The sequence below is a fragment of the Felis catus genome, chromosome A3 (genome assembly GCF_018350175.1).
Source record: "Felis catus isolate Fca126 chromosome A3, F.catus_Fca126_mat1.0, whole genome shotgun sequence".
Classification (NCBI taxonomy): Eukaryota; Metazoa; Chordata; class Mammalia; order Carnivora; family Felidae; genus Felis; species Felis catus.
This window is the reverse complement of record NC_058370.1, coordinates 90,515,790-90,540,576: the sequence shown is the minus strand read 5'-3', so window position 1 is coordinate 90,540,576 and position 24,787 is coordinate 90,515,790. Positions and strand designations below refer to the sequence as shown.

Genomic DNA, 24,787 nt, shown 5'->3' with positions numbered 1-24,787 from the left:
TGGGACTTGGGGTGAAAGGGGCTGGCTGGGGAGCTTGGGACCCAAGCCACTGTACCAGTAACTGGGCCAGAGCCTAGAACATCCAGTGAGAAGGGGCACATGAGGCATCTCTCTGCTTGCACTCCCACCAACCTCCACTCCTCCTTAGGAAGCCAAAGAGGCACTGGAGGCGAAGGAACGTTACATGGAGGAGATGGCTGACACTGCTGATGCCATCGAGATGGCCACTCTGGACAAGGAGATGGCTGAAGAGCGGGCTGAGTCCCTGCAGCAGGAGGTGGAGGCATTGAAAGAACGTGTGGATGAGCTCACCACTGACTTAGAGATCCTCAAGGCTGAGATTGAAGAGAAGGGTAAGGGGCCAGGAGCTGCTGGGGGCCAAATGGTGGGGTTAGAACTATGTCTGAAAGTGTTAATGGTCTTCCCCAGGCTCAGATGGGGCAGCGTCCAGTTATCAGCTCAAGCAGCTCGAGGAGCAGAATGCCCGCCTAAAGGATGCCCTGGTGAGGTAGGATCCCCTCCCTGCTTGGCTCTGGAGCTCACTCTCCTGTCCCCAAACGTATCATAGCGCCCATTGCCAGTGATGTGGACACATACTTTCTCCCTTCTCCCTCCCCGCTTCCCCATAGGATGCGGGATCTTTCTTCCTCGGAGAAGCAGGAGCATGTGAAACTCCAGAAGCTCATGGAAAAGAAGAACCAAGAGCTGGAAGTTGTGAGGCAACAGCGGGAGCGTCTGCAGGAAGAGCTGAGCCAGGCGGAGAGCACCATCGATGAGCTCAAGGAGCAGGTCTGGGGACCCCAGCGTCTGGCCCAGAGGACCCCTCTCCCAGGTTGGTGCCTCTTTTTTCTAGGCACCTTTCAGCAGCCCTTTTCTCTGTTCCCTCCATGTAACACAGGTGGATGCTGCTCTGGGTGCTGAGGAGATGGTGGAGATGCTAACAGACCGGAACTTGAATCTAGAAGAGAAAGTGCGAGAGTTAAGAGAGACCGTGGGGGACTTGGTAAGAGAACAGACCCCCGATTTCCCACCCCGATGGAGGGTGTTTGGAAGACGCTTGCTGAAAGAGGGACTGACACAGGACCCCTTTGAGCAGGGTGTGCGGTGAGTGGCCCCACCCTGACCTTCTACTCTGACTCTGCTTTTCCTTTGCCTCTACTGCCTTGGCACCTTCCAGGAAGCGATGAATGAGATGAACGATGAGCTGCAGGAGAACGCGCGCGAGACAGAACTGGAGCTGCGGGAGCAGCTGGACATGGCAGGCGCGAGGGTTCGGGAGGCCCAGAAGCGTGTAGAAGCAGCCCAGGAGACTGTTGCAGACTACCAGCAAACCATCAAGAAGTACCGCCAGCTGACTGCCCACCTTCAGGTGCCTCCGTACCCCCTGCTGTCCACTCATGATTGCCCAGGGCTCCCTCCTGCCCCAGCTGTGCCTCATTGTCTGTCTCTGCCCCCAGGATGTGAATCGGGAACTGACAAACCAGCAAGAAGCATCTGTGGAGAGGCAGCAGCAGCCACCCCCGGAGACTTTTGACTTTAAAATCAAGTTTGCTGAGACTAAGGCTCATGCCAAGGTCAAGAAAATGGATAGACCAGAGAGTGGGGAGTGTTGGGGCATCCAGCCTGGGTGTGGCCGTAGGCTGATCTGGCGTGGGGTCCTGGACTTCAGGTTGCTGGAGGAGGGGGTGCTTTGTGTGGTGGTTTGGAAGACTCCTGAAGCAGGGGACCTGGTGGAGCAAAGCATGGTGGCTCTGAGACTCTTTCCAGCCTGGCTGAGAGCCTGCCTCCCTGTCCACCTCACAGGCAATTGAGATGGAATTGAGGCAGATGGAGGTGGCCCAGGCCAACCGTCACATGTCCCTGCTTACAGCCTTCATGCCAGACAGCTTCCTTCGGCCAGGTGGGGACCATGACTGTGTCCTGGTGCTGCTGCTCATGCCTCGTCTCATTTGCAAGGTATGGCCAATCAATCTAATCACATGTTCAACAGGAATCTGTTGAACTTGCTGTGTGACAGGCATTGAGGATGCTGAGCGAAGGTAGCAGCCAGCATCCCTGCTCATAAAGAGTTTATGATGTAGTGGAGGAATATAGTCAACAAAGTCGCAGAGGAATGTGTATTACAGATGGTGGGTTTTGATGAGGAGGTAGCTTCTTTGAGAGAGCACGGTCTGGGCTCTGATTTAGATGGGGTGGTGTCACTGAAGGAGTAACATTTGAGCTGAGACCCAGAAAATGACTAGGAACTAGTGGGGGAATAATTGTCAGGATAGAATTCAGGTAAAAGGGTAGCAGGAGCAGCAGGAGCTTTAAGGCAGGAAAGAGCTTGGGCTCACTGGCTCCACATTCCAAATCCTCATAACCACCAGTAATCACATCATTATCTTTTCCCTGTGTGAGACTCCCTGACTATCTAGGAGCCGTTTCTGCTTTTCTCCTCCACGTGTGTCCATGCCCCCGACGTAGTTGCTCAGTTTTGTGTCCTGTATTCCTGAGTCTGTGTTCTCCATCCTCTTCTCTGAGCCCCAGGTCCCTGGTGCTTCTTCCCACAGGCAGAGCTGATCCGGAAGCAGGCCCAGGAGAAGTTTGAACTAAGCGAAAACTGTTCAGAGAGGCCTGGGCTCCGAGGAGCTGCAGGGGAGCAGCTCAGCTTTGCTGCCGGGCTGGTGTACTCACTGAGTCTATTGCAGGCCACACTCCACCGCTATGAGCAGTAAGTGATCCCTGGCCCCACTCTAGGGCCGCAGGCTGAGATTGGATAGAACCGACATTGCCTGGCAGGTCTTGGCCTCAGAGGACCCTTCTCTGGTCTCTAGCGCCCTCTCTCAGTGCAATGTGGACGTGTATAAGAAGGTTGGCAGCCTCTACCCTGAGATGAGTGCCCACGAGCGCTCCTTGGATTTCCTCATTGAGCTGCTACACAAGGATCAGCTGGATGAGACTGTCAACGTAGAGCCTCTCACTAAGGCCATCAAGTACTACCAGGTCTGGGGCAAGAGTTCAGGCTTGGCATAGGAGGGAGGGAAGGTTTTTCCTGGTAGGGCTGTTGGCAGCATAGCCAAGGTTGTCTGTCCCCAGCTGGCTGCCTATGGCTTGGCTTGCTTTTAGAGGAGCTTGCCTGAGGATGCAGTTCCCTGGGGGTTTCAGATTCTCCTGTACCTCTGGAGTCCCATGATGACTGGGGCTCCAATTACAGTTTGGGAAGAATTCTCCGTCCTTCCAAGACCTAAAGATTGCCTGTTGCTTTGTCATTTCCCCTCAGCATCTGTACAGTATCCATCTTGCTGAACAGCCCGAGGACAGTACCATGCAGCTGGCTGATCACATTAAGGTAAAGGTTTGGGGCCAGTGGTTGAGCCCCCTGTAGATATCAGAAATGGAGGACATCAGATCAAGAGATCTGGGCCCTCAAGAGGTGTCACATAAGACTGGAACAAGGTCAGATCAGGGAAGCCAGAGAACGAACATCTTTATGGGGGTCAGTGGAGGGTGGGGACTTCTTAGAGATGGATGGTGATGGTGCAGAAGGGCTGCACCCTGTTGGGGGCTGACAACCCCATGCATGTGGCTGACAACCACATGCATCTATCCTTACAGTTCACCCAGAGTGCCCTTGACTGCATGAGCGTAGAGGTGGGACGGCTGCGTGCCTTCTTGCAGGTGAGAGCACAGCTCGATCTCTTGGACCTCCTCCTCCTTGTTAACCCCCGCCTCCTCACCTCCAGCCCTAATGTTGACTTGGTTCCCCGTCTGTTTCATATTCTCTGAGTAGGGTGGACAGGAGGCTTCAGATATTGCCCTCCTGCTCCGGGACCTGGAAACATCATGTAGTGACATCCGCCAGTTCTGCAAGAAGATCCGAAGGCGAATGCCAGGGACAGATGCTCCTGGGATCCCAGCTGCACTGGCCTTTGGACCACAGGTTTAGGGCAGCGATGGGGGGAAGGAAAGGAAGCTGAGTAGAACCAGGAAGGGCTTAAGAGTGTCAAGATCTGGATCTGGTCAGGGAACAAGAATGGTTTTAAGGTAACTGGGAACTGTGGTGCTGGACTCCGGGTGGGCTCCTGACTCTGGGCTGTTGCACAGGTGTCCGACACACTCCTAGACTGCAGGAAACACTTGACGTGGGTGGTGGCTGTGCTGCAGGAGGTGGCAGCTGCTGCCGCCCAGCTCATTGCCCCACTGGCAGAGAACGAGGGACTGCCTGTGGCTGCCCTGGAGGAGCTGGCTTTCAAAGCAAGCGAGCAGGTAGGCCTGGACGGCAGGGCAGACATGGTGGGGGAGTGATATGGCCAGTGTGGGATTTTCACTACTGCCCTCGGCTCCTGTAGATCTACGGGACCCCCTCCAGCAGCCCCTATGAGTGTCTGCGCCAGTCGAGCAACATCCTCATCAGTACCATGAATAAACTGGCCACAGCCATGCAGGAGGGAGAGTATGATGCAGAGCGGCCCCCCAGCAAGGTGGGTGGGGAGCTCTGTGGAGGGGCTTCAGGGGCTCAGGGGAACAGGACTTGGCAGAGCTGCTGCTGGTTGTGGAAGGACTGGGAGGCGGGAGCGGGGAATCCAGAGGGCACCGCCCTGCTTAGAAGGCAAGGTTTTCCCTGTGCCCAGCTCTCTCTGGAAGGAGAATATTGGTGACCTCCTCTCACTACCCCTCCCTCTGCTCTCGCTTGACCCCTAGCCTCCCCCAGTTGAGCTGCGGGCTGCAGCCCTTCGTGCAGAGATCACTGATGCTGAAGGCCTGGGCTTGAAGCTTGAAGATAGAGAGACAGTTATCAAGGAGTTGAAGAAGTCACTCAAAATCAAGGTGAGGGTGTAGGGTAGGCTCAGGAGCTAGGGGGCTGGGAAATATGCTGAGGTACAGGTCAGCACTGAGTGTTGGGGATCTCCTGGGGCTGAGACTGGTTGAGGGTTGAGGGTTGAGGGCACCTGTGATCAGTGTGGGGAACAGCTGTGGGCCTTTAGGAGCTTTCTGGTTGGTGCTCTGTCACAGGTCCCTGGGGGCCCTGGGAGGATGTAAAGGAGGGTGTAAGGGAACTGGACACTCTGACCTTCGCCAGGGGGAGGAACTAAGTGAGGCCAACGTGCGGCTAAGCCTCTTGGAGAAGAAGCTGGACAGTGCTGCCAAGGATGCAGATGAGCGCATCGAGAAAGTCCAGACCCGCCTGGAGGAGACCCAGGCACTGCTGCGGAAGAAGGAGAAGTCAGGCACCTTCCCTGGGCCCCTGCTTATTCCACCCCTCCACCCTGCCAGCCAGTCTCCCTCCTAACTCATCCCCCTATCCAGGCCCTATCAGAGTGAGACTCTCCCCAGGGGAGCAGATGCCATCTCCTTTCCCCACTGTCAACACCATTGTGTCACCCCAGTCATATCATGTGCTGCTCCTGGCTCCTCACCAGCAGGGCTACTCCAAGGACCTGTCTGGACTGAGAAATGGGGACGGGGCTCTGGGGAAAGGGCATTGCCCAAGCCCGGATTTCTTTTTCACAGAGAGTTTGAGGAGACGATGGATGCACTCCAGGCTGACATTGACCAGCTAGAGGCAGAGAAGGCAGAGCTAAAGCAGCGGCTGAACAGCCAGTCGAAGCGCACGATTGAGGGGCTCCGGGGGCCCCCTCCCTCGGGTATTGCTACCCTGGTCTCTGGCATTGCTGGTGGTGAGTGCAGTGGGACAGGCACCATTGGCGCAGAGGAGATTGAATGGTCTCCCTCCTGTCCTTGGCCTCAGTTTGACTTCTACCCACCTCTTACTGGACGTTCAGCTAGGAATGTGCTCTCCCAGTTTCACTCTGGCAGTTTTTCACCAAGTTTTTACTTCTCCTGAAGATATGTGCAGAGGTTCCCCCCGCTCCCCCAGCGCTGATCAAGGTGGGGCATTACCAACTTGTCAGTGGACCTCAGAATTACCATAACAGTTAGACTCTAGCATATGTCCCTTTTGGACCTGCAGTCTGGCCTTTCTGTCCCAGCCCTATATCCCAGAGGGTCGTCAGCCTGCAGCAGATTGGGCTAACTCTGCTGCTGTATCCAGCCATGCCTGGTTCCTGCACTTGATTGCTTCTCTGCTTACACTTTGCGTTTCCCCCTACTGAATTCACATGCCTTTACTCCATGGTGTGGTTGTCTGTCCTGTTGCTGACTTCTCCCACTTGGGGCTTGTGTACTGACCTCTGCCTGGTCTCCAGTGTGGTCAGGGCTCCTTACCTGGAGTTTTTCTGGTTATTGGGCCCAGGCTCCCCAGTTTTCCTGGATCATGGAGGTGGCTACTGCCATGTTAGTTCTCATCTGCTCTATAGTTTTTCAGTTTCTTACCTCCAAAAGACAGACTTCTTGCCCTAAAGCCCTCAAGATCTCTAGAGCTCCCCTGCTATGCCTGTCTTGTCACCTGGTCTCACCTAGGGTCTTGTTCTCATCAAAGCTCCCCTCACTGGTGCCTCTTGATCTTGGGAGGTGACCAAGTACCTTGTTGACTTTGGACTCCTGTGGTACAGTGGGCTCCTGTTCTTTGGGGAAGGGGTCTCCAGAAGTTACCACGTTGTGTTGTTTTAGCACAGGCTTTTTAAACAGATACCGGTTCAGACTTAGAAAATTTCCCACCAAAAAGAGTGTCTTTCGCCTCAGAACAGTGGGGAACCCAAGGAGCAGGAATGTGGCTGCATCTTCAACTTCAGCTTTTCTACTGCGGGAAACAAGGGTGCAGACATCTCAGGGTCTTGGGAGCATCCCCTCTGCCCTTCTTGGAGATGGAATATGAGGCAGAGAGGCTGGAACGCCACATGCCCCAAGTGCTTCCTCCATGCACACCCCCACTGCTGTTCTTCCTTATGCTCTGCACCCTGTCTCATGGCCTTATTCCTCTTTCTTAGCTTTCCTTCACACATATTTGCTCGTACCCCAGATGCAGAGGGCAGAGGCAGGGTCTTATTAGAGGAGGAGTGATTAGGGTTTCCCTGTAGGTTGTGACCAGCATTCCTCTGGTGTGACCTCTTAGCCCCAAATTGTCTAACTCCTCTCTCCTCTCTTCCTGCTCCCCCATGGGCTATTCCGATCACAGAAGAACAGCAGCGAGGTAGAGACCCGCCCTGGTGGGGGGTTACCGGGGCTGTGGGAACCCACCCTGGTGAGGGTTACCAGCCTGGGGGAGCAGGATAAGGCTCCCCCATTGGGAGCAAGCAGGACTGGAGGTGGGAGTGGATAAGGAGAGGGGTTGAGTGGAGATGGGGCCCATCTTCAGCCCTCTCCACTTGGAGCTGATGGCATTTGTCTTGGTACACACAGGAGGCACCCCCGGGCAGGCACCAGGGTCTGTTGCAGGCCCTGGGCTGGTGAAGGATTCACCCCTGCTGCTGCAGCAGATCTCTGCCATGAGGCTGCATATCTCCCAGCTACAGCATGAGAATAGCATCCTCAAGGTGAGTTGTTCACAAGGAGGACTGGGGTGCAGGTGGAGCCCCCCCTGCCCCATTGATGATAGATGGCAGGGCCTTCTGTCACCTCTCACTGCCATTCCTCTTCTTTCCTTCACAGGGAGCCCAGATGAAGGCGTCCTTAGCAGCCCTGCCCCCCCTGCATGTGGCAAAGCTCTCACCCCATGAGGGCCCTGATAGTGAGCTAACAGCTGGAGCGCTGTATCGTAAGACCAGCCAGCTGTTGGAGACGTTGAATCAACTGAGCACGCACACCCACGTAGTAGATATCACTCGTACCAGCCCTGGTATGGAGCCACCAACCCCTGAGATTAATAATATACCCCCTCCCTTTGCCCCAGGGATGTAACCCCTACCCAGGCAGCTGCCATACTGTAGAGGCTCTTCCTGGCATTGCTTTTTGGCCTCAGTGTTCAATTTGCTTGATTCACCCATTACGTACCTGTTCCATGAGAAGGTCTAGTATCTTCACTTTCTGACTCTTAATCCAGTATAGCTGCCTGCTTGGGCCTTGGTGGGCCTCACTAGCCTTCCCTCCCCACAGCTGCCAAGAGCCCGTCGGCCCAGCTCCTGGAGCAGGTGGCTCAGCTCAAGTCCTTAAGTGACACCATCGAGAAACTCAAGGTTAGCTCAGACCCTGCCCTTCCTCAGTCTACAGAGTTTGCTTCATAGTGTTCCCTGGTGGAATCCTTAGCACATTTGTTTCCACAGGCACTCCCATATTTCCTTTGAGCCCAGCCCTGTGAGAAGAGGTAGAGGGCAAGGTGGGGTTCCTGCTTTGGAAGCTCACTGTCCCAGTGCAGACAGAAGACAGATTCTCATCAACAAAATGGGTTGAGCTAGGATCATCTTGAGAGTGTGTGGTTTGGGTGCAGCTTCTTCAGTGCTGAAATCACTGTGGGGTAGAATGGTTGCGGATGGCTTCCCAGGGGCCGTAGAATCTGAGTTGGACCTTAAAGGATAAGGATCTGTAAAGTAAGGATATTGGATAGGGATGGGGTTGGAGGTGAGAGCAAAAGTATGATGACAGAGAGGACCAGGTCCCTGCCCCCTGATATTAGTGTCCCTGTGAAGCCAGGGAGATACTGGGCTAGCCTGTGGGGGTCCCCTAAATGAACCCTTGTTCCACTCCTTGCCAGGATGAGGTCCTTAAGGAGACCGTATCTCAGCGCCCTGGAGCCACGGTCCCCACTGACTTTGCCACTTTCCCTTCATCAGCCTTCCTCAGGGTAAGAGGGAACATCGGGGGGAGGATGGGCAGTATTGAGGGCTCACGCGGGTCCTTCCCCTCTCCTCCAGAACATGAAGAGGGCTTTGGGGTCTCAGGTCCAACAACTGCACATCCTGAGTTGCCTGTCCAAGTCTTACTTATAAGGGACTCAAGAGTGCTTGCAGTGCTTCCAGAAATTCAGTATTTTAGCAGTTAAACATCTATGATTTTTGACCCCAGGAGAGACTCAAAACTCCCTTGTCAGACTATGTACCTCAATTCTGATTTGAAATATGTGGTCACCATAGTTTAGGATCCTCAAAGCCTATCTCGCAGGGACTGCCTTAGTCTCCATGCTCAGAGGCCTTGTGAGTGGCACACAGCTCAGGTGACCTCTTCCCCTTGCCAACTGCCAGGCCAAGGAGGAGCAGCAGGACGACACTGTCTACATGGGCAAAGTGACCTTCTCGTGCGCAGCTGGCCTTGGACAGCGACACCGGCTGGTGCTGACCCAGGAGCAGCTGCACCAGCTTCATGGTCGCCTCATCTCCTAAGTGCTCCTTCTCCTCTCCCACACCCACCCCTTGCCCCATCCACTTCTACCCTCAGCCCTCCTGGTGCCACTCTGCCTGATGCACAGCCACCTCAGTCCCCATTGTAGAACCGTGTGTGTACAGCTGTTCCTGCCCTACTCAGCTTCACTTCTGCCAGTCAGTGCCCTGCTCCTGCCCCTCGACTTGGGTTCCCCTATTTCCATTCCCTGGCCTCTGCCAGAATTTGCTGTTCAGCTGCTCCCTCCTTCCTGAGGGGCCTCAGGGCATGTGGGGGGTAGGCTGAGACCCCACCACCAAAGGTTCAGTGAGGTCCCCCTGATAGAGGACTTCACCCCTTGATTAAAGCAACTTCTGCTTCAGTGCTTTCTGTGTGTTGTTGGGAGTGGGACTTGGGCCTTTCAGCTCAGAGTGGGAGTGGAGAAGAAGGGATGCTGAGGAGGCTTTGGCTGTGCCGAATTTGAGAGACCGATAGAATGTTCACGTGCAGTAAGTTACTGTGAACAAGGGAGAAAGGGCTGGACCAAGGGCTTGGCACCTAAGTTCATCTTCAGTTAGGAGAGCTGGGACTTAGGCTCAGCTACCCAACCTCCATGTGTCTCTCAACCAGTTCCTGTTGACGGCAGAGGGACCTTTCCAGATGCAAACTGGGCCATGTTATTCCTTGCTTTAAATCCTGAAATGATTCTTCCAACTAAAATGTAAAGTTTAGATAAAACCCTGAAATAGTTTCTCTAAGTATCTAGAGTATAAAATTTGAATTCACTAGAATAGCACACCTACTAGAATAGGCTGTCTATGATTTGGGTCCTGCCCACCTCTCCATCCTCTTGTGGGTCTACTTGTCCACATGTGCCTTGTGGTCTAGCCTTAGTGAATCCCTACCGTTTCTTTGCCACCCTGTGCTCTCTCAGACTCCTTTCCACTGCTCAGAATGCTAGCCCCCTCCTGCCCTCTGCTCCACCTCCCTGCCCCCATCCCGCCTCAGCTGACATCCTGTTCATGTATTAAGACCACTCTGACATTGCCACCTTAGGGAATCTCCAATTCCTGTTGCTTTTTAGGTGCTCCTCTTCTGGACAGAGCAGAGAATATGAACCTTTTTTCCAGGTGTGCTTGGATTTAGTTGTTTTGTTACTTGGCAAGGTTTCTAATCTTTAGTCTGTTTCTGAATCACAGGGTTGCTGTGAAGGCTAAATGAGATAATGCACATGGGCTTCTAGCACCGTGCCTGGTGCAAGGCAGGCTTTCTTCTCTTCCCCAGCACACACACCTGCAACACTGCTTTATGCCAGGAAGCCTCTCTTTCCATTGTAATCGTTAGTTAACCCATCTGTCGCTCACTTTAGACAAACTGAGAGTTCCAACAAGATGTCTTTTATTTCTTCATCCCCCCAAATACAGGAGAAGAGTACATGTTTGGGGAAGAGAACTGTGAGTTTCATTTTGAAAATGAGTTTGAGGTGCTTGTGAGAATGCCCGAGTGCAGATGGCCATTGGCAGTTGGAGCCAGCTGGGTCTGGAGCTTAGGGAAGTCTAGGTTGGAGATACAGGTAGGGGAACGAGCTGTGTCATTGGTGGTTGGAGATTTGGATGAGGTGTAGTGTCTTAGTTCAGGTTCCTCAGAAAATCGAGCCGGAGGCAAAGCTGAAGTGCTAGTGCTTAAGGCAGCTGCAATCTCCAAGCACTGAGATGGAGGAAGAGGATTGAGGGAAGCTAGGCAGGGAAGAAAAAGAAATGAGGTATGTTTTTAGGAGTTGGCCGCTGCTTCACAAAGACACAGCTAACTCCTTGCCTGTGTGTACCGTCTCTGGATAGACTGTTGAGAAACACTGTGCCCAGCTGGAACATTCCATTGGGATTGATGGAAGGATGGAGAGCAGATTCACCTCCTCTTCCTCCTGTGTTCTTTTGTTGCTCCAAGTTTTCCCTCCCTCACTTGCTGGGATTGCATTACTTGGCCACCAGGAAAGCCGGATCCCATGCCCTGCCGCCATCCAAGTCCTGAAGTAGTGAGGTGAGCAGAAAGGCACTGGCCCAAAGGACTTGGTCAAGGCAGAGCAAGCAACTGAAGGCCTGGAAATCAGGTGAGGCCTCAAGTCACCCGAGGAGAGTGTCCAGGGCAGGGGGAGGCAAGAGCCCAGGGCAGTCCTGAGTGTTACAGAGCCTGCAGTGGAGCTCAAGGGAGCATCCATTGGAGAAAGGTCCCCAGAAGAAGTGTCACAAGGCCAAGGAGGAGAGGTAGTCAGCAGGCTCTGATACAGCTCAGAGGTCCTGTGGGCTGCATTCTGGAAAGTAGCACCTGATTCTCAGATGCCTGATGAGCTGACCAGAGCAGTCTTGGTGGGATAGAGGGAGCAGAAACTGGGGCATGGTGGCAAGAAAGGGGAGAGAGCAGCGTGTGTGCACTGTGTCCCAGTGTTCAATCGTGGAAGCTGAGGCAAGCATCACTACAGATGGTAATGGGAGCTCCTCATGGGGCCCAAGAAGTTTCTGGAAACTGGGATGTGATGATGGGGTAGAGAAGCCTAATGAGGCACCCCGTACCAAGGATGGAGCACAGCATGGGAAGAACCTCCTTTGATGCATCCACTCAACTCCCAGTTGTGCCATGAGAACCAGGCAGACTGGCTGGCGATTGGCAGGGGCAGGGTATAAACAGTCTCAATTTTGTCACCTAGGAACCCCTCTCTTTTTGGGGTTTTCTTGGGCAGATTCCTAGGGTCAACATCAATTTCCCCAACATAGCAGCTTTGTGAAGTAAGAATAAGGCTCATATCCCAGCTCTTCCTCTTATAAGCTGTGTGAATTTGGGCAAGTTGCTTAAGCTCTTCTTTTCAGTTTCTGTATCTGTACTGAGGCTAATAGCACCTTCCTCAGGTGGTATTCCTTCCACAGGTAATTTCTAGGGGAAGATTAAATGAGATACCATGTTTGACACAGGTACTCAATAAAAAAGGATATTTGGGAGAGGCTGAAACTGAATAAATGAAATACAAGTAGCCATGTTCCTAAGACATACATTTATGACACAAATAATCATATTTTGGGTCCCAAGGGATAGGCAGTCCTTGGCGCTCAGCTTTTTAGCTTGTTTTCATGGTCTGTTACCATCTTACTTTCTGCCGTCCAGGTACTGTTTCCTCCTACTCTTAGCAGGCCAAGACTGAAGGAGAATCAAAGGTTGGTGGCATTCTCCCTCCCCACCCCAATTTGAATTTGCTCGCTTGGTTCCCATTGTCTGTGCTACCCCACAGTGGGGAGCAGGAATGGAGGCAGTACGGAGACTTGAGTCTCTGCTGGCTAATCCTAGGAAACGTGCAAGGCCCCAGAGCCGACTGTGCCCTACCCAGCCTTGGAGCTGAAAGTGAACCAAGAGCACGTGTGCTCCACAGCTCCAGGTGCCCAACTGGGGCAGCTTCAGAGGATGGAATAACTTTACCCCTGTCAAGTAGGCCCAGGGCACCTGGAGAACATGGGACCTGAGGGTGAGGGTTCCTCCTACCTTCCTGTGGGTGTTGTGATCCATGTAGTTCTCTCCAATATGTATGTTGAGAAACATGTCGTTCATCCAGGCTTCTTTCATCTTTACCACATGTGCAAGCTGAGACTGGCACTGCTGCTCCCAGGGACAGATGGCCATTACTGCTGAGGTGCTCAAAGGGGTGGCCTGGGACGTTTGGCTTCCATTCCTCTTCGGAAGCCTGGGGAGTTTGGGAGTGAGACCTGGACTCGTCTTGTTTAAATAACTGGTGTCGGAGTAAATATATGTCTGTCACTCTGTGTTTTGTTTTGTTACTTTTTATTATGGGAAATTTTAACATTCAAATGAAGAGCATAGGGTATAATGAATCTCCATTTGCCTGTATTTACCATTTCATGACCATTCTTATTTCCTCTACACTCCTTCACTCTTCTTTCCCCCCAGATTGTTTTGAAGCAAACCCTGGGCATCATCTTACCATTTCATTTCAAAGTATTTTAGTATCCCTAAAAGATAGTTCTTTTTAAAAAAAGAAACTACAATACCATTATTGTGCCCCAAAACTGTACTTCATCAAATATCCAGTGTTCAAATTTCCCTGATTGTATCATAAATGTTTTGTTTTATAGCATGTATATTTGGGTAAGGTTCAAGGGAAAGACAGCACACTACAAATAGTTGTCTCTTGAGTCCCTTACTCTAAATTACCATTATTGCACCTATATATGCTTTATATGTATATACTTTAAACTTTATTTTTAATGTGTCAGCAATTTATACACGTATTATCATCTTGAGAACACAAACAACGTAACATGGAGGAAGATTGAGAACATAGGTTCCCAGTACTTAGTCACTAATGATTGTGGAGAGTTTCCTTTTAGGCTTTTTTCTCTTTTTTTTCTTTTGAGAGAGAGAGAGAGCGCGCGAGCGTGCATGTGTGAGTGGGGGAGGGGCAGGAAGAGAGAGGAAGAGAGGGACAGAATCCCAAGCAGGCTCCGCACTGTTAGCACAGAGCCCAGCATGGGGCTCCCATCTCATGAACCGCAAGATCATGACCTGAGACGAAATCAAAAACTGAATGCCCGACTGACTTAGCGAACTAGGTGCCCCTGTTTTCTATTTAAAATGTTAATTTAAAGATGTCCTGCCATGGCTCTGCAAGCATAGAGCTGCCGGAAGGGGAGTACAACGAAATCAAAATGGACCCAAAGTTGGGAAGAGAGAAAGAAGCAGAGTCAAGAGAGCATAGACGTTGAAACTAAATATAAGGATTTCCTCCATTCAGATTGCTAGCCTCAGTCTTCACCTGGGCTGCTGGAGCAAAATACCATGGATGGGATGGTTTATTGGCCACAAACATTGATCTCGCTCAGTTCTGGAGGCTGGGAGTCTGAGATCAGGGTGCCAGCAGAACGAGGTTCTGGAGAAGGTGCTCTTCTGGTTGCAGGCAGCTGACTTCTCAGACCCTTACCTGGCAGAAAGTAAGTAAACTCTGTGGCCTCTTAGGAGGGCACTAGTCCTGTTCATGATGCTCCACACTCATGACCTAATCACCTCCCACAGACCCTACCTCCAAATACTGTCACATTAAGGATTAGATATCAGCATGGATTTTGAGGAACACATTTAGTCCATAAGGGCATCCAGGTAAGTGTTAAGAAATTATATCTTCCAACCCCACCCTCCCCTTAACAGACAATCTTCAGATTGTCCTTTAACCAAATTGATGGGCCCCATTCATCTGAGAAGGAACAACCTCCTCACAGCACTGTACACGGAAAGGGGGCAGAGGGAAGGAAAAGTGGTGGGACAGCAACCTGCTTTTGAAGTTCTCTAGGTGTTGGGTAGTAGAGCCTTCGCTTTGGGAAGCCTGTCAATTAGCTGGAGCTATGGCCCTTCAACTTTATAAATGATGCTGTAACATATTTCTACTGAAGAACTGCAAGATTCACCAAAAAATGTTTACAGAAAGGGACCAGATACCCAGGCAGTATGGCAACGTGGGTATTGATCATGAGCTGAGTGCTTTCGAACTCTCTGCTCCACAGGTTAGGTTAGAAACTCCAAACCCATGACTTTTGATTGAACGATGGGGCCAATACCAAGTGAAGCTTTGCTTCACATGCGACAACAGGATGGGGCTACAAGAAAACAAACACTTCCGTAGAATATAACTGAGAAGCCCCTTGAACTTCCTTCAACCAAGCCATACCTACTGGCCAAAGATGTTGTGCTTTTCAACCGACAGAGGATAGTGGAGATGCCATTGCTGCCACCTTTTACCATAGGAAGGGACATGTGAATGTAAAGAAGGTGATGGAGCTGCGGTCAGCACTGGATGCAGCAGATGCAGCAGGATGAAGGATACAGAGCAGCGTAAAGAAGGATACAGAGCAGCGTCAAGAAAGGTTAACTTTCTTCATCCCTATCCCTGCCCAAGTTCTGGATTTATAAGCACTCAGGTCATTCTATCCACTTTCAGAGAATTGGCTTAGGGGAGAAAGAAATGCAGAGATTTTTTGTCTCCTGAAATTGCTAAATAGGACTTCACAAAGAGGTATATGAGGGTCTGAGATGACTGAAAAAATTTGAATTTAGAAGGTGGAGAATTTTATAGGCGTTCGAGTCACTTCTCCCTGGGCTGCCGAGCCGTTCACAGTAAGCCACAGGTATGGTAAGTCCCACTATTCTCGCCTTGTTAGTGAGCAGGAGACAGCAGATACATAGCAAGTAACATAACAAGTATGATATCAAATTACATAAACCAGCTTGCAATGGTAAAGTTAAGAAAAAGACTGTCCAGTAGTTTTAGTTCTGGGACAGAGAAGGGTTTCCAATTTAAAGATTTGTGTCTCCAGAGTCATGAGTCCTTTTTTTGTTTGTTTAATTTTTCATATTTTATTCCTAGTATTAATAGGTTAAGAAAGTAGAATTTCCCAATTATTGGTTTATACTGTTTATAAACACACAAAATGCTCAATTTCACAAATAGTGATATTCACTGATCTCTTTAAATGTAATTTCAATCCTTATTTTGAGTGTAATAATAATTTAATACCTAAACACACACAAAATATGTATATCCTGAACTACAGGAAGTTGAGGAAGTGGTTTCCATAAACCATATTTGATTTTAATCAAGTACACATTTTCACAATCAACAAGTGCTAACAAATATGTTAATAAAACACTACCCCAAATGCTTATTCTGGCATCAGCATTTTAAGCAATTCCATTCCAACTACTGCTAAAAACATGTATTTTAGAAGCTTTAATCTGATCCAGGAAAATGAGTTCTACAACTTGACAAATATTATTGTCTAAGCCCCAGAGCTTTTAAGTCAAAAAAGCCTTCCAACACAAGCATTCACGTGAAATTTAGTTTCTCCCCAAAATCACTTGCTATCTAAAGAAAAGGACATGGAGGGGCGCCTGGGTGGCGCAGTCGGCTAAGCGTCCGACTTCAGCCAGGTCACGATCTCGCAGTCCGTGAGTTCGAGTCCCGCGTCAGGCTCTGGGCTGATGGCTCACAGCCTGGAGCCTGTTTCCGATTCTGTGTCTCCCTCTCTCTCCGCCCCTCCCCCGTTCATGCTCTGTCTCTCTCTGTCCCAAAAATAAATAAACGTTGAAAAAAAAAAAAAAAGAAAAGAAAAGGACATGGAAGGAAATTATCTTTTTTTTTTTTTTTTTGAAAGTTTATTTATTTTGAGAGAGAGAGTGAGCGAGCATGTGTGTGAGTCAGGGAGGGGGAGAGAGAATCCCAAGCAGGCTCCACACCCAGTGCATTAGATGCTTAACCAACTGAGCCACCCAGGTGTCCCTGAAGAAAATTATCTTTTAAGGCAGATAAACAGTAGTACAAAAGACTATATTCCCATATCATCTACTTATGAGAAACACAAACCAGTTTACTATCTTTTGTTAAATTTTTTATTTAAATCCCAGTTAGATATTAGTTGCAGGTGTACATTATAGTGATTAAAACATTTAGTATCCTTAATAATCTGTTAGATTACTGTTGTCTAGGAACTTGGGTTCAGGTATCACAGGGTAAAGGTGACATTTAGATTTCACATATTAAATAGCTATAGTAGGGGCAGCTGGTTAAATAGTTACATATTTATATATAATATATGATAACATTAAATAGTTATAGTAGGGGCTCAGTCAGTTAAGTGATTTCAGCTCAGGTCATGATCTCAAGGTTTGTGAGTTTGAGCCCCACGTGGGGTCTCTGCTGTCAGCACAGAGCCTGCTTCAGATCCTCTGTCCCCCTCTCTCTGTCCCTCCCCTGCTTGTTCTTCCTCTATCAAAAATAAATCACTTAAAAAATAAAAATAAATAGCTATAGTATAGCTTACAATGGCACAAAGTCATCTAATATAAGTACTACTTCATCATTTAGATAGTCAAAAGTCAGAAGGAACTGTGTGGTTTGCAAGATAATTTAACTTTTGTGTGGTCATTAAAACCCAATGAGTAATTCAAGTATGGTATTATCAAAGCAGGCAATTAAAATCTCAAATATCACTCTAAAATTGAAGACATGAAAATTTTGTCTCTCCATCTTTCAATTACACGGATCTTACTGTAGAAAATATTCAGTTATTATATATGGTTTCCACACAAGACACTGAAGCTTCATAAATTACAAAAAGTGTCAAGATCCATAGTAGGCTTTGTCAAATTATTTTTCAGCTCGTTTCAAATTTTCATTCACAGTAATCACGAGTAACCTTAGCAAACTTCCCTGGGTCCTTTCAAATCAAAAAGATGAATCCTCAACTTGTACTTACCTTGTCTTTCATTTGACATTCCCTTGTGCGTCGTTTCAGAATGAGCTCTATGGCAATGTCTTCAAGAATATGCACTGTCTTAGTGTAAGTATTCCAATCATCCGGGGTACCTGGGTGGCTCAGTTGGTTGAGTGTCTGACTCTTGACTTTGGCTCTGGTCGTGATCTCACAGTTTGTGAGATGGAGCCCCGTATGGGTCTTGGCACTGACAGTGTGGAACCTGCTTGGGATTCTCTCTCTCTCAAAAATAAATAAACATTAAAAAAAAAGTATTCTGATCATCCACCAAACAAATGCATTACATATTGCAATTCTTTAGAAAAAGTCTTCTCTGTACCTCCGCCATTTTCTTCATCAAACACGGGGTTTTCTATCCTATCTTCTCAAGGTCATTTTTATTCTTCAAGTCTGTTCTTGGTGTTCTGCCAAGGCTCTTCAGTCCTGGACTTAGTTGGATGGCTGTGGTGCCAGGTTTGGAACAGAGCTGGAAGCAGTGCCAAAGTCTCTCCAAGTCATTTCTCAGAGACTGGAGCTGGTGTTATGACAAGAATGGGAGAAGCCTAGGATATCTATGTCACTGCCTCCATGGTTAGATTTGGAATGGGTGGTGGGGGCAACATGACTGCTCGTGGCAACCTCTGAGGATGGAGGGGGAAATAGTGACTTTGCCTCCAGGTGGGGCTAGGGGTAAACTTAAACTCCCAGTGCCTAAGTTTAGTAGTCCCGGGCTTAGAAACATATCATCTCTTGGTTGCAATGTTACTATTACTCAACTTGGTGATCTGTCCTTCCTTGAAGCCCAGATCCAATTTGGGATGAATGTCTAGTTCTTGAGATTCTTTGGACATCTTAGATACTTGCTTTACCTACTTGAGGTGATTTTGCAGAAGGATGTTAAAGTCAAAGGCATCACCCTGATCTATGAAGTAAATGTCAATGAAAGCACTATGCCCAGTGTAGTCCTGGAACACAGTAGAGGCTGGAATCTGCCCCTACCTCCTCATCAATGGTAAGATACTGTTTTTTGTTGGTCCCCAAGCAAGGAGCTCCTGTGATATTTTATACTTGAGTTGATAGGCAACCTTTCATTTTGAAGTGATTTGGAGGTGCCCAGTCTAAGCAGGCCGGCCCAAATTCCAGCCTGTACCTGCTGTAGGAGGCCCTGGGCAAAATCTGGTAGACGTTGACATCTAGCTTCATACACAGGTCAAGTCTTGTATTTCCACCTTGCTGCTATATTGGCCCTGCTCTCCATGCCTGTTAAATCTCTTTTAATCTCTAGGTTCTTAATTTCTTTTTTTTTTTTAAGTTTATTTATTTTGAGAGAGACAGAGTGTGAGCAGGGGAGGGGCAGAGAGAGAGAGACAGAGAGAGAGAGAGAGAGAGAGAGAGAGAGAGAGAGAGAGAGAGAGAGAATCTCAAGCAGGCTCCACACTGTGAGAGCCTGACACCGGGCTCCAACCCACAAAACCGTGAGATCATGACCTGAGCTGAAATCAAGAGTCAGATGCTCAACTGACTGAGCCACCCAGGTGCCTCTCTAGGTTCTTTATTACTTGATTTTTCCATATAATTTATTTGTCAAAGGAACTATTTCTCAGAGTCTGAATTTAAAATACATTCTCATGGTGTTAATAGGTTCCTTTGCCTTTCACATTTCCTATAAATTGTTAGCTTTTCCTATAAATCACAGCTGTGATTCTCAAAGTATGATTCTCTGGCCACCAGCACCAGCACCACCTGGAAACTTGTAAGATATGTTAATTCCTACCCCACCAGAGGGGCTGGCCATCAAAGCCAGCATCCCATGGCCTTGGGAGGCTTAGCATCCCATTTTTGAAGTCATCAGTTGAAGAAACAATGTCAAAACAACTGGGGTAGGGAGGGGTAAAATATTGGTGAGGTAGTAGTTGGTCTCTTGACGGGATGACATGCAGGTATTTCTAGGTTTCAATCAATGAAAAATTTAAAAACTTTTTTTTTTGCATCATATCAAAACAAATGGAATGGTAGACTTATGGTTAAACAGTTAGCTTAGTTGATTTAATGTACTGTGAAAACTGTATGACTACTGAGGGTCCAAGTTTCCTTGCCTTTCTTGGAGAAGTGAGAGGACAAGTGTTCACTAGGTTATCAAATCTTGACACTTTCTAGATGACAAGGTAGCTCAGATATGGAAGACCCTCTCCTGGAGTCTTAGATCACCTAGGTACTTAGCAGCTGAGAACACCTGGTTTAGAAGACCCTTGGCTGGGTCCTTCACCTGCAGCAATGGCTTGTCAAGTTTCTGTAGAGAGTTGAAAGCCAGGCCTGTTTTCCCTTCTAATCTTAATGGAAAGAGCTAGCCCAGGACTGGCTGTTCTAGAAGATGGTGAGAACCTATGCAAACAATTGAGCAAGGACCAATAGGTGAAACTCAAGTTTTGTGAACTTGTGGAGTAAATACAGCTTGCCTACCAAATTGTGAAATCAAACTTTGTTTTCCAAAGTCTCAGTGGACAAAATCTAAGATAAATTACTTTAGACCCATATGGACACTCCTTTGTTAAAAAAAATGCTGTAAATATTTGTTAACACTCATGGAACTGACTGCCAGAAGAGAATGGATTTTACTGTAAATTAACTTTTTAAAATGGATTAAAGAAGAAAAAGAGCACTTAGATGCTTAATACAATGATAAAACACAAGTAGTTGACCACAACTTGTTAGAGTTTTCCTATATATTTACACAGTGATATAGGAAATTCATTTTTCAGTGGGAAAAAATCCTGACTATTTTATAAAGTAGGTAGTTGGAGTCCTGTTTTTTTTTTTTTTTTTTTAAATGTAGTTTTGAGAGAACCTGAGTGGGGTAGGGGCAGAGAGAAAGGGGGACAGAGGATTTGAAGCAGGCTGTACGATGACATCAGTGAGCCAGATGCAGGGCTCGAACTCATGAATGTGGGATTATGACCTGAGCCAAAGTTGGACACTCAACTGACTGAGTCACCCAAGTGCCCTTGGGCTCCTGTTTTAAATGAAGACATGTTTTCTGAAAAAGAAACATCCGCCCTGACACTAGGTCAGTGGGGATATAGAATGACTTGGGGTGCAGAGGCTGGAACTTACTTATCCATTCTACTCTTGATGGACATCTGGGTTGATTCCAAGTTTGAGCACCTATAAACTACGCGATGTAAATATCCTTGTTTACTTGGCCTGGTACACATGTACAAAAGTGAAATTGCTTAGTCATTTTGATGAGGGAGTGGAGGGCAAGTGGAGGGCAAAATACAGGCTAACAGCACCCCCCACCCCAGGAAAATATGTGTGATATTGCTCGGACACTCCTGGCTACCCAAGAGCAAAGCAAAGGGGTTTAAGTGCTTGCCATGGTAATGTGGGAAACTAAGGCAAATGAAAAATTGAATTTCTTTACTGCCTACAGCCCACTGACAGGTCCTTGAAACCTGCAGAGTGACCTCCCTCTAGGAGCTCAGCTACCTCAGGATGACACTTTGCTAGGGGCAAAAGAGAATCTTAGCTTTACATTATCCCAACCTCAGGGATCCTGTAAATCTACTTCCTTTTTCTCAACTGCCCCAAAATATATGCTGGCAATCATACTCCAAGCTTATAGCCTCCTGATGTGCATATGAAGGGTCTCATGACTGAGGTTTTATTAAACAGTAGTAAGTGGTGTTTCCCTGGCAACAGCTAGCCCCTCAAGGTCCTGGAAACCTTGTTCCCAAAGTACCTTAGAGACTTCATCCCTCACCCCCTCCCAACCTGAGGGTATATAATGAGTTACCCATCATACCCCCGGTGCAGCCCTTTCTGCCCATGGGTCTGTCCCCATGCCTTAATAAAATCACCATTTTTGCACCAAAGGCATCTTCAAGAATTCTTTCTTAGCTGTTGGCTACAGACCCCATGAACCCCCCTATCACCCCAAAACTTCATTAATTTGGTATGTGTATTTTCATCCTTATTAACTATCTCCACATTGTTCTTGCAGAGTGGCTGTCCTGGTTTACAATCCCAGATCAGGATGGATCTCCTTGCCTGGATTCAAGTGCTCCCCTGTAGAGAGTGGGGGAAAATAAGTGTTAGGAAGAACAAGGAAGTTTGGCAAGGAAAGGCCTTGGGTGCCAATCCAAGGAGCTCAGACTTCATTTGACTGCCCTGGAAATCCTCTGGTGATTTTGGAACAGAGAACAAAATGCAAAAATGCAGTTTTAGGAAGGTGACCCTTTAAAGCTGACAGTTGGTTTGTGTTGTGGGGAGAGTGGGGATGGTCATGGGGCTGGCTTAGGCCAGCAGCAGGACTCAAGTTCACAAGACAGAGATTTGTGGGGTGAATGTGCAAAGGGGGAACTGAGCAAATGCCATGGGACAAGAGATCTGGACCATACCAGCTCTACCAATGCTTGTCCTTGAATAATCCCATTAGACCATTGCACACTGCTGGTGGGGGTATGCATACCACATTCCTTCTGCAAAACACTGTGTCATTATTTAGCAAAGATGAAGATGCAGATACCTAATGATCAGAAGTCCCAAAATATACCAAAACAAACAGGCAAACAAAACCACTTCGAGACGAGGGACTTCAGGAAGGAAGGAATTTTCAACAATGTCGAAGGTAGCAGAGAGGCCTGTCAAGAAAAGCCCTGAAAAGCATCCACAGACTTCGGCTATTAGGAGTCTGATGATGAGTTTTGCCAGAGAAATGTTTGTGACATGGTAGGAACAAAATGCAGAGCAGAGTGGTTTGAGGGCAGAGCAGATGGTAGCAAAAGGTAACTGCGTGTGTAACGTGCTGTCAGGATGGTTGGCTGAGCACAGACTCAGCACACAGGAACATTTGGGATGTGATAAAAGCAGCATTTCAAACTAGTGGATGGAGGATACATAATTTGACAAATGGTGATGTAACACAGGGGAACAATAATAAAGTTAAATCCTTGTCTTACACCATATACTAAATTCAAGTCAGATGGCTTTTAGAACTAGATGGAAATATAGGTGTATATAAACCTGGTGGTGGTTAAAGTGTTTCTGAGACTGGCAACAAAACTAAAACCTTAAAGGAAAATATGGATAAATTTGACCTCATTAAAACATGCACGCACACACGTGCACTGGACCTCCTGGAAAAGAAGGAAAGGTCACTGACAAAATTGAATAACAAATGACAAATACAGAAAAATATTTACAATAGATGATAAATAATTATTATGCATAAATAAGAAAAAAGAGAAACACACTGATATAAGCATAACTGTGAATAGCAAGTCACAAAACCTCCAATTGTTTCATATTAGCTGCAAAAAAGTCAACCTCAGTAGGAATCAAAAACTCTAGTTCGAGATGAACTGAACTCTTACATTTACTTCTCTTCCCTCCCTAAGTTCATCTGAAATTACTTTTTTTTTTCAATGAAATAAAGGAAAGAAAAGGGAAAAAAATTCCAAAGCAGTGCTGGAAAACAAGTAGTTATCCCTTACCCATGGGGTACATATTCCAAGACCCCCAGTGGAGGCCTGAACTGCAGATAGTACCAGGCCCTGTATATACTGTTTTTTCCTATATATAACATACCTATGATAAAGTTTAATTTATCAATTAAGCACAGTAGGATATTAATAACAACAATAATAAAATAAGACAACTATAGTAATATACTATAATGAAAGTCATATGAATGTGGTCTTTCTCTCTCTCAAAATAGCTTATGGTATGGTACTCACGCTTCTTCTTGTGATGCTGTGAGATGATAACAGGCCCACGTGATGAGATGAAGTGATGTGAAAGACGTAGGCACTGTGACATACCGTTAGGCTACTTCTGACCTGCTGATAAAGGAGGATCACCTGCTTCTGGACCACGGATGACTGCAGGTAATTGAAACTGCAGAAAGTGAAACCGTGGGTAAGGAGGACTCCTATACAGTAGATTCTTTGGGATCTGACACCCAGCACCTGTCCCTTTGGCAGGAAAGTCCTCCAGCCCCACTCTGTTCATGTGGTTCATGAGGGACTGCCATGCTCTCGCAGAGTCAGCTTCCTACCTGTGGCTGAATGACCCAGGCTTGGGCACAGCTAGGGGAGGGGATGCCTCTCACTCACACCTCCCTTACCTTGCGTTCTATTTTATGGCACAAACACAGTCCATTGGAAGACCAAATATACCTTTACCAATTGGTAAAGACTTAGAAACCTTTTGGTACATCCTTGGATAGGCTCTCTTAAGATCCCTTTTGCCCTCCTTTTTATTTAATTTTTTTCTCACGTTTATATTTATTTTGGGAGAGACAGAGAAAGAGAGCAAGCAGGTGAGGGGCAGAGAGAAAGGGAAAGAGAGAATCCCAAGCAAGCCCTGTGCTGTCAGCACAGAGCCTGTCTTGGGACTCTGTCTCACCAACCGTGAGATCATGAGCTGAGCCAAAATCAAGTAGGATGTTTAACCGACTGAGCCACTCAGGCGCCCCTCCTTTTCACTCTCCTAATTGCACAGATTGGAAAGCCCCAAACCTTATTTCTCAGTATCCATTGCTGTTAGAGTTCTGGATATAAACTGGGTTCTACCAATTGACTATGCTTGCATCACATTTGCTGAGGAATCTGCCTCCTAACATGGAGAAAAGAGGGAGTCACCTGAGAATTAGGTAGAGTAGGAAACTCTGCAGCTCTGAGACAGTGGGCATCGTGGCAGCCAGTGGCAGTGGGGACACTTTGGGCGTGTGCCCCACAGTCCACCGTGCCTGTCCCTTTGTTCACACACAGCAATCGAATGGCTGTTTTTCTACAACAAGGCAGAAACGCTCTCAAAGTAAATAAGAACTCTTGGAATAACGTTTTTTGTTTTAAGCCAAAAAAATGTAAATAAGAATGTGCATTGGTTGACAGCGAAGGTGGCATTAGAGCTGGACAGAGGAACAGTCAAGTGCTCCAGGGAACTCTCGGTGGACACTGGACACAAGCAGGACAGCACTCTGCTGCCAGGGCAGTTCCCTCCCCATTTCTTTTATCTGGAAAGATCCTCAGCCTGCAAACCTGTCCCCTTTGTGCATCCTGGAGGGAAAGCTATCTGCCCATACCTTCCTGTCCCCTCACTAACCCAGGGCGAACCTCACCCTCTAATTCCTGCATGAAGTGAAAAACAAAAACTAAAATAAAAAAACTAAAATATCTGAACTAAATATCCAAATGATTTAAACAAAACCTGGGTGGGTGGAAACCAAAGGGTTTCAGTAGAACGCTTGGTGGTAACAGCCCAACGGGCCTTAGCCCCTCTGCTACCATCCACTCTGAGTCCGATCACTCCGTTCT

At 47.9% G+C, this 24,787-nt stretch overlaps 1 protein-coding gene and 1 pseudogene across 10 annotated transcripts in view; one reads left to right on the top strand and one right to left on the bottom strand.

Annotated features, from left to right (window-relative positions):
- DCTN1 (dynactin subunit 1) overlaps window positions 1-9,553 on the top strand; it is a 30,837-nt gene extending 21,284 nt beyond the window's left edge. For 5 of the 10 annotated variants that reach the window (XM_011281215.3, XM_019827433.3, XM_019827431.3 and 2 more), the window contains 23 exons: window positions 149-353; window positions 430-508; window positions 630-789; window positions 899-1,003; window positions 1,178-1,369; window positions 1,458-1,574; window positions 1,804-1,956; window positions 2,553-2,713; window positions 2,817-2,985; window positions 3,263-3,331; window positions 3,598-3,660; window positions 3,773-3,922; window positions 4,087-4,248; window positions 4,332-4,463; window positions 4,684-4,809; window positions 5,063-5,205; window positions 5,494-5,660; window positions 7,058-7,072; window positions 7,282-7,415; window positions 7,531-7,717; window positions 7,975-8,054; window positions 8,570-8,659; window positions 9,057-9,553. In XM_011281215.3, the coding sequence (XP_011279517.1) occupies window positions 149-353; window positions 430-508; window positions 630-789; window positions 899-1,003; window positions 1,178-1,369; window positions 1,458-1,574; window positions 1,804-1,956; window positions 2,553-2,713; window positions 2,817-2,985; window positions 3,263-3,331; window positions 3,598-3,660; window positions 3,773-3,922; window positions 4,087-4,248; window positions 4,332-4,463; window positions 4,684-4,809; window positions 5,063-5,205; window positions 5,494-5,660; window positions 7,058-7,072; window positions 7,282-7,415; window positions 7,531-7,717; window positions 7,975-8,054; window positions 8,570-8,659; window positions 9,057-9,194 (2,997 nt within the window). In that variant the 3' untranslated portion in view covers window positions 9,195-9,553. The remainder of the gene's footprint in view (window positions 1-148; window positions 354-429; window positions 509-629; window positions 790-898; window positions 1,004-1,177; window positions 1,370-1,457; window positions 1,575-1,803; window positions 1,957-2,552; window positions 2,714-2,816; window positions 2,986-3,262; window positions 3,332-3,597; window positions 3,661-3,772; window positions 3,923-4,086; window positions 4,249-4,331; window positions 4,464-4,683; window positions 4,810-5,062; window positions 5,206-5,493; window positions 5,661-7,057; window positions 7,073-7,281; window positions 7,416-7,530; window positions 7,718-7,974; window positions 8,055-8,569; window positions 8,660-9,056) is intronic. The other 5 variants (XM_019827438.3, XM_045054421.1, XM_006930201.5 and 2 more) reach the window with 3 other exon arrangements.
- An 8,356-nt stretch (window positions 9,554-17,909) lies between these two features.
- LOC109498523 lies at window positions 17,910-24,162 on the bottom strand (annotated as a pseudogene).
- Between the last annotated feature and the right edge of the window lie 625 nt (window positions 24,163-24,787).